Source organism: Scleropages formosus, chromosome 3 (genome assembly GCF_900964775.1).
Source record: "Scleropages formosus chromosome 3, fSclFor1.1, whole genome shotgun sequence".
NCBI lineage: Eukaryota > Metazoa > Chordata > Actinopteri > Osteoglossiformes > Osteoglossidae > Scleropages > Scleropages formosus.
In genome coordinates, this window is record NC_041808.1 from 6754962 (window position 1) to 6764344 (window position 9383).

A 9383-nucleotide genomic window follows, 5' to 3' on the forward strand; every position below is an offset into this window, starting at 1 on the left:
CAAGGGTTGAAATGTGGAGAATGAGACTTCTGATTGAGATTAGGGCAGGAGGGTGCAGAGAACTGTGATGGAGCTGACAGAGAAAGTATAGATACAAAGATGGGTGCATCAAGTATTATAGTGATAGTGGTTACAGCTTCTGTTTCTGAATCCAAAAGTTTTCTGTTTGAACCCCACCTACTGTTCTAGTGTCGCTGGTTTTTGGATTGGTGTCTTCATCATTGTGCATACATACTACAGCAAGAGACAAATGTGTGAACTTTAAAGAATAAGTTGATGTACTATATACACTATTTCACTACTGGATTCCTTCAATTATCTGTGTGTGCAAAAATTACAAGGTAAAAATTTGTTGCATCAAATCAGCTCTTCTGAGAAACACCTATATAATACTAATAGCTCATTTTCACTTGTTTTGGAATACATTCAATGATGAATCAGACAACATTGTCACTTGTTAAACCACAGTCTCCTTACCTGGACATCTGAAGTAGCAGACAGGTTCCCGTAGTTCATCATAACAAATGATAAAGTCCCATCTGTGACCAGAACCACCTGGAAGGTTGCTTCCTGAGGTGAGATGAGGGATGCAGATTTAGTTGGGGTATATGGTAATATATTTACTTGGAAGAGAGATATAAATTAATACTTTTCGAAACATAAAAAAATTGTAAAAGAAAAATTCTTCTGCAGAAGTCGTTGTTATTGCTCATTGACAGAAGACTCCGTTGCATAATAACCCAACATGGTCATTCAAGGGTACTGTACAATGACATTAAATATAATAAATTTAACATACAATGGCTCCTCAGGCTAAGAACACAACTGAGACTGTAAGCGTGTTCATAAACTGATTTATTCACAAATCTAGTTTTTTCTTCACTTCTCTAGGTTTATTTCTAAGTTAGATTCTGTAACAGTTTTAGCTATACAAATGGTCCCCAACTTATGACGAGGTTACGTTCTGATAAACCCATTGCAAGTCGAAAATATCGTAAGTCAAAAATGCATTTAATACACCTAATCTACATAACATCATAGCCTAGAATACATGTGATGGCATTTATGAGCTTGCCGCCTTCATGCTGCCTAATTATAATGAGTTTCTCCCTAAGAGTAATTGCATTTCTCTTCTTCTTCTCACCAGTAGCAAGACACACATGGACGTTTCATAGAGATGATGGATGTAAAAAACACTGGCAACACAGAACACTATAGAATATCGGCTGTATACTCTAGCAACCACGTAGCAGTCTGGGAGATGCGGATAGCTGGTTATGCCCAGCTGCCAAGCATTACGAGAGAGAGTCATACCACATATCACTTCTATCAACTGTTGTAATATTTAGAAATACTTATTAATACATTTAACCGAAGTTAACCGAAATCGTTCTCTTTTTTTTCTGTCCTCAGCAGTACGCGCTTGAGCTCAGTGTTTAAAGGTGACACTTCTTAATGGGGCAGGTGGCTGCATACAGGAAAAATTCAAAATTTGAAGTACGGTTTCTACTGTATGTGTATCGTTATTGCATCATCGTAACTTGGGGACCATCTGTAGGTGTCAACTTCTAAGCTATATGTTCAGACCTGCACTGAAATTCGGTTCTGTTTGGGTTTATCACAGGTACACAGATTTCCACCCTCAAGCTAAGTTCATGTACTTCATGTGAAATTAAATAGTCTTTACTGTGCACCTGGACAAATCTTTCACAGAACATAGCATAGTGTGCAGTAGCAGATGGATGAGTTAATAATTGTAATACAATCCTATCACTGCAGGATGTCCTGGTTTCAGTAAAATATGGGCCAATAATAATAAAACTTTAGAGTCAATAAAAGTTAAAATATAGACTTCTGTTTTTTTCTCTACTCAGCTGACAAAGGCAATGCTGATTGGTGTCAAGTTTCTCCGATTAACATCTGCGTTGTCTGTCACATTGTTATCGATTGCTGCTACTCAGTAATTTCAGAGAAAAGATATAAACACTGTGGATGCATTCTAAATCAATGGGATCCCAAACTTCTGTTCTCACAGGATGCATTTTGCCTGAAATCTATCAACTGGCTGCAAAAACTGTTGGCTCTGCTGTGCGTGCTGTAAGATGTACAGTAGCGTGACCATTTGCAACGCAAAAAGCCAGTGTACATTGCTTAAAAGCCAAGCATTAGTGAACTGAAATGCAAAGAATTAGAACAGTTACAAGGGGGGCTGTTGAGTAGTATTTCGTCCAGTTCCATGTAGCGATGAAGGCCCAGGCGGCGCTGAAATTCAGCTGAGGGTTGTACTGGTTTATGTCACTTGTGACCTCTTGTAGAACACTGCCACTGGTCACTTGACGGTAGGAAAGTGCAGCATTTACACCGTTGTTCCAGGTGGTCCAAAATGGAGCAATGAAGTCATTTCTAGAATAGCTTGGAAAGCGGATGGGACTTGAGTAGCTTGAAGTTTTCCCAAGGGTCAAGAACCCTTGCATGTAAATCTACAAATGGAGATAAAAACATGAAAAAGTACTTGTTTCTAAAAACCAATTTTTATATTAATTCCAGTTTTTATGGTAATTTATGAACACATGGATTGCAACATGATATTCGTGTAAAAGCTGATACTGTACTTAGCATTTAAGAAAAAGGACAAACGCTAATTGCCTGAATGAAAAAAATATGCACTTACATTTATCAGATGGTATTTGCCTCCAAAAAATGGAAAACCAGTTTCTGTCTGAATCTGAAAATACTGTCCATAGTAAAAATAATAATTATTGTAGTCATACTTTGTGTCTCCATTGTTAAGGCCAAATGGGTAGAAAGGTTCTGAAAGGAACAAAATGAAAACAAAGGAAACAGATTAATTTATTATGCAGAGTAATTTGATCCTTGTCTCCTGATCCTTTTTAGTGCTCTGTGTCACTGTGTAATAAGAGTGTGCAAAAGAACTGAGTTGTTTAAAAAATATCTCAAACAGTTCTACAGATGTATAATAATAACTCTGATTGCTGATTTTAATCAAGAATGGTGCTGTGCACTGGAAAGAATTGTGCACCTTTTTATAGATTTTTGTACCTTTATTATTTCAAAACCATGTTATGAATGCTGCTGCATACTATACATTTTGAAGATACTCCTTACATACATTGCTCACAGATTCACAGCTTCTTTGAACCACTTAAATGGATTGCAGTAATATTTTGTATGAATATTATGAATCAGGTAATTCTTTTAAAAAATTTGATTGTTAAAACTGTGACGTAACACTACAAACTTTAATTCGTACGTGTGTGTGCAAACTGTATATGAAAAATGTGTAAAGTACGCATTTAATTCTGTCTAGTGTATTTTCTTTCTTGTGTGTGATCTACTCATAACGTTATTAAACTGCTTTACACTGATTTTGTTTAATTTATCAAAATTACCTGACTGAGTCGTATTCCCAGAAGCTGCTGTAAATGGAAATACTTATTAATTGTCTTTGTCAGTGAAGCAGCATATAGATTTTGATATATAATAGTTCACAATAAAACCATAAAAGTATTATTCTAATAGAATTCCAATTTACAAACATTGTAAATACATTTTAAATTGATATTTACGAAATTAATATTCAAATTAATAGTTACACATTCAACATTTCACTTCAAATGTGACTGTTAAATGTGATCTTTCAAAACATTTTAGCTTGTTAGAACGAAATAAATAAATAGTTTATATAAATTATGGACAGAATTTGGAATTAGCTATAAACGAGTATGCATACAAGTGTCTGTAACATGATAATTTTACTCACCTTATTTAGACAATAAGGAAACAGTTTCAATAAAAACAGAAGATGAACTGCATATAGCAGTATAAAATATTTATAATTTCACTTGACAGGAAGAATTCCTACTGGTATTCTACTTATAGTGTACATTTTCTTTCTTATTTAGAAAATCAAAAATGTACCTGTTTCAGCATTTGTCCTATCAGCTGCTTATAAAAGAAACATTCATTGAGTACATTAACTGTTCAGGTTTGTTTTTTTATGACTGCAAAATAATCACACATTAATTCAGTCATTATCAGTAATCACTGAGAAGCTGCAGCAGTTCAGGGTCTATCTGAGGAGCCCAGGCTGTAAAGTACAGTACAGCCTGCAGCTGAGATCTGTTAGTCACTGTCAAACTCCAGTGAATAAGTCTTAAATCTGCATTTTGAAAAATTACTCCATTATTACTGAAACGTTTTGTTCCCGTTCAATATTTTTGTTTTAATATTGGTAAAAAACTTAATAACTCACCTAAGAGCAGCAGGTGCACCACACAGAGAGATGCAAGAAGAAAACCCATGACAGGTTCTGAGAATTAAAACCATGCAAAATATTAAGTATAAACATGTACTTTCTTCTATATAAAAATTGAAAACCTATTTATTCATGAATTTTCATTACAATTAAGTTTGGTTTCCAGTTTTAAATGACAAAATAAGTACTTACTGAGCTGATCAAACAGCTATTCTGTCTTGTTGAAGTGAAGGTGAGCTACTGTATGCCATGAGGTTAAAATGTTTTTCAGGAGCCTGCACTGCCCTTTAAACACTGAGAAGTGTGTAACACATTGTTTTGTCACTTAATGGGTGTGTTGAATTGTTGTCATATCAATGTTATCAGTCTCGTTTTGAGGTGAAGGACACAACTGTCAAAGTATCACATGGTTTTAGGAACTAAAAGTAAAAGAATCCTGTAGTAAAGTAAAAGACCCTGGAAAACTCCATAGAAAAAGAGCTATCCTTACCTTTAGAGCTGTGTCCCCGACATCTCTACTCTCAAATTAGAGCCCCTCTTTACGGAGCCTAGGTTTTATTTAATACATTAACAGAAACCATTAAAGTACACCTTGGACAGAACACCTGTCCATAGCTGAGAAAACACAAACAAGCTCATTCACTCACACATCCACATACCGATTTACCTGAAACATATGTCTTTGCACAGTGGGAGCAAACCAGAGCACCCAGAGGACACCCGCAAAAACATGGGGAGAACATACAATCTAGTGATGTGTAATAGTAAGGTAAAAGTAACAGCAAGGTAAATTATGAGAAAGAAAGAAAAGGGCAATAAAAAGGGAGCACGAGCACACACACACACACACACACACACACACACATTATCTGAACCACTTGTCCCATACGGGGTCACGGGGAGCCGGAGCCTACCCGGCAACACAGGGCGTAAGGCCGCAGGGGGAGGGGACACACCCAGGACGGGACACACCCAGGACGGGATGCTAGTCCGCCGCAAGGCATCCCAAGTGGGACTTGAACCCCAGACCCACCGGAGAGCGGAGAGCAGGACCCGGTCCAACCCACTGCGCCACCATGCCCCCTCACAGGGAGCATACAAATGCATACAAATGTGTTATGTATCAGCAACATGAACACATGACTTGTTTGGATGTGCTGGACATAGTTTTTAATTAGGTTTTCTCATATATGTAGGACCTTTGCATGTTTCACAAAATACAGTCAGCTCGCTTTATCCGTGGGTATATAGTTCCAGGACCCCCGCGGATGTGCAAAAACTGTGGAAGCTCAGGACACTTATATAAAATTAGAGAATTTTACCCTATATATGTTCATAACTTGAAACCCTAATTATATGTACTACTAAGAACTGCTAAAACCCACTTTAAATCTGTCATGTAGAGCAGACCGGAGACCCAGGTCTGGACCCGATTTAGGTGTCATTGTTTATAAAGATATACAAGCCGAGGCAATACTCTCAGTTGGGGGCAGGCGTGGTTCAATCCGAGGTGGAAACAGGGTGAGGGGAAAATCCAAAGACATGGCTGATGAAGCAAAGCGAGGGCGATACTGTGGGAAACAGGAACAGGGACAAGGAGACGGGCAAGGGAACACAGAGCGGAGTACACTGAGGAGAACGGGTAAGTCCCTGAGAACAATTCGTGGACGCAGGGGGAACAATTGTCTCTAAGAGATTCCGCAAGTAGGAAGGAGCAGGGGATGGTTTTTATGAATGAAGGCTCGAATTGCGGACAGGTGCCGGTGGTTGAGGTGCTTGTCTGGTTGTGACAAAATCATACTGACTATAGTATTGTAGCATACTGGATGCCATCATAAGAATACAATTTACTGTACAGTAATACAATACACCAACTTACATAAATGTACAGTACATTAATATAGAATATGGCACAAGCGACATGCCACCTTTCAACAAATCTAATATTTTCACTTTATCACTGACATTAAGCATTTTATAATCCATCCTTGTCTTGGAGGGATTATCATTTTTTCCTTTGCCTTTTTCAAGCCATCTTATCACTAATATAGCAATTAAGGGCAGCAAAATTACATATTTAAAGTCAAGAGTAAAGGAGCCAGGGAAACACAGAGATGGGGTAGGCAAACACGGGAACAAGGAATGCGAGGTAAACTTAGGAAGCGCTGGGCATGGAAGCAGCAGTATGCTCTAACAGGTTCTGCAACTGGAGGTGGCTGGAAGCCCTGCTTTTATACTCCTGTGCCCTGATCCGCTGCAGGTGCAACCGCTCCGTGCGGGGGCGTGACAAATATGTTGCTGAGAATAAACATTAACTCATATATTTATTAACAAAAACTACAACAGAATAGAAAGATGACAACACATATGGAACTGGAGCAGCAGTGCACCTCTGAAGGCTGGAGGTCAAGGCGTGTGTCTATTAAACTAGTAAAATAGTCAAAAAAGATTGTTTAATAGCAATTTTAAATGAATTTATACAAAAGTATACACTTTTAAGTAACAATTTCAAACTAAAGATTCAGATACATAGAAATTTTCTTCCAATAAGTACTTTTATTGTAAACCTAATTTTTTGCAACAGTTTATTTTCAAAGCCAAAATAAATAATTTGTCAAATGATTAAAAAAAAAAAAAAACGTGGAAAACTGGTAAGGCTGAATCAGCTTCTGGCACCATTGTTTTGGGTTATCTGCAGTTCATCCAGGTTGGTTGGATGGCATGTCTGGACTGCAACAAGCGAGCAGAAGTAGAAAAGTGAAGGGGTCTGGTTAGGGTGTAGCAGTTGATCAGGTCATGTAAATAGCTGTGAGCAGTTCTATTGATGCATTATTAGGCAATAACCAGGTTCTTAAATTTTATCCGGGTAGCTATAGGAAGCCAGTGCAGAGAAATGAGTAGTGGAGATACATGGATCTCTTTGGCAAGTCAAACACAACTCGTGCAGCAGCATTCTGTATCAGCTGTAGAGGTTTGATGGCAGTAGCGGGAAGGCCACACAAGACAGAGTTGCGGTATCCAGACGGGATGTCACCATGGCCTGGACAAGTAGTTGGGCAGAGTCACTTGTGAGGTAAGGAGAGATCCTGCAAATATTATGCAGTACGTATCTGCAGGACCGGGTTATGGCTTGGATGTGCTGAGAGAAAGATAGACTTGAGTCAATCATCACTCCCAGACTCTTAGTCAAGGAGGTAGGAAAAATAACTGAGTCGTCCAGTTTGATCGATAGATCGTGACAGGAGGACAGGCCAACTGGGAAATGAAGAATCTCTGTTTTGGAGAGGTTGAATTGGAGGTGGTGATCAGACGTCCATGTAGAGATGTCCGACAGGCAGGCAGCAATGTGTGCGGAAGTGTCTGATGTTTTAGGTGGAAAGGAGAGGAAGGGCTGGGTATCATAAGTGTAGCAGTGGTATTTGAGTCAATGGGAGGTGATGACAGGGTCGAGGGAGGAGGTGTAGATCAAGAAGTAAGGGGGTGGTTTGTAACTATGGGCTGTACGTAAGTCGGACGTTCGTAACTCAGGGGTTGCCTGTAGGCTCCTTTGGTTGCAGAACAATATATCGCAATGATGTCTGTGATAATGAGACACAAAAGGGTGTTAAGCTTCTCAAGATGGACCATTTATTTCAAGTTACCCAGAAATGCTTAAAAGATAGAGTAGCACTGTTCTTAGTAGGGGAGAGAAAAAAATTACTTGCAGTCAGATAAAATTTTCTTTGCCATCCCACTACTACTGAAAAGCAAATGGATTTATTAAAAAAAAAAAAAAGAAAAAGAAAAGATTCACACACAAGTGGCCATATTTACTGTAAAGTGCAAAAGGAAAAACAGGGCAGCAGCTGCTTTAGAAACAGACAAACTGCTGTTAACAAACTGCACTTCTTGTCTGTTCAGTCTAGCAGGTTTTTCAGGTATGTGTTACAAGACTTATGCATTTTGTCTCATGTCTGAAAAAGTGAAAGCAAAAGCTCTGCAGTACTAAGATAAAACTTCCAGAACAAAATGCGGCTGTCACCGACCAAAATCAAAAAACACTTGGCCCAGGCAGGGCAGAGTGGCACAGTGGGTTTGGCCTGTGCCTGCTCTCAGGTGGATCTGGGGTTTGAGTTCCACTAGGGGTGCCTTGCAATGGACTGGTGCCCTGTCCTGGATGTGTCCCCTCCCCCTCCCCCTCCAGACTTATGCCCCTTGTTGCTGGGTTAGGCTCCGGCTTGCCGCAACCCCACTTGGGACAAGTGGTTTCAGACTGTGTATGTGTGTGTGTGTGTGTGTGTGTGTAAGTTGTCTGAGGCAGAATTGCAGTGAGCCAGAGCCTGACACAGTAACACAGGGCACAAGGCTGAGGAGGGAGAGGACACATCCAGGACAGGATGCCAGTCTGCTACAAAGCACCCGAAGCAGGACTCGAACCCCACATCCACCACACAGCAGGCACCTACCAAACCACACCCCACCACACAAAACTATCACATGAACTGCAAGCTACTGCAAACCATGGTAGCAGAATAATCATAACGTCTGGTGTATTATCAGATGTCCATGCAGAGGTGTCCGACAGGCGGGCAGCAATATGTGTGGAAGTGTCTAATGATCCTTATTAGCAAATAAGGAATAAATGGTTGATAAGTTTCAACTGTCACATGTCTAGGGTGTAACAGAAAACAGAACAATGTACTTGTGGGTTTGTGATGTACAAACAGAACAAAGTTCATACATTAAACACACATTTCCAGACAGCTGTAATCAAAGTTTTGGGACTTGAATTTGCTTCAGTTGTACTGGAGAGAGATGTGGTGGTGCAGTGTGTTTGGCCAGGGCCTCCTCTGGCGTAAGTCTAGGGTTGGAGTCCTGCTTGGGTTGCTTTGGGGTGGACTGGGGTCCCGTCCGGGGTGTGTCTCTTGTGCCCTATGTTTGGCTTTGGTTTGCTGCAATCCCACTTGGGACGAGCGCTTGTAGACATTGTGTCTGTATGAATTGCACTGTGTGCTGGCTCAGGTTCTTGAAAGTATTCCCACTGACTTGGGGTTTCCAGATAGGGTGGAAATGAATTAAATTTTTTTCATTTAAAATACTTGAAAGCAGGTTCACAACATTTTCTGGA

The 9383-nt window shown here is 39.7% G+C and overlaps 1 protein-coding gene across 1 annotated transcript in view; it reads right to left on the reverse strand.

The window, feature by feature from the left end:
* LOC108933457 (uncharacterized) overlaps positions 1 to 4549 on the reverse strand; it is a 31126-nt gene extending 26577 nt beyond the window's left edge. Inside the window, exons 1-7 of the mRNA XM_029250138.1 lie at positions 4469 to 4549; positions 4274 to 4330; positions 3940 to 3963; positions 3411 to 3437; positions 2672 to 2811; positions 2202 to 2480; positions 478 to 570 (exon numbers count right to left, since the gene is read on the reverse strand). Of these exons, the coding sequence (XP_029105971.1) occupies positions 478 to 570; positions 2202 to 2480; positions 2672 to 2811; positions 3411 to 3437; positions 3940 to 3963; positions 4274 to 4322 (612 nt within the window). The 5' untranslated portion in view covers positions 4323 to 4330; positions 4469 to 4549. The remainder of the gene's footprint in view (positions 1 to 477; positions 571 to 2201; positions 2481 to 2671; positions 2812 to 3410; positions 3438 to 3939; positions 3964 to 4273; positions 4331 to 4468) is intronic.
* Positions 4550 to 9383: the final 4834 nt, after the last annotated feature.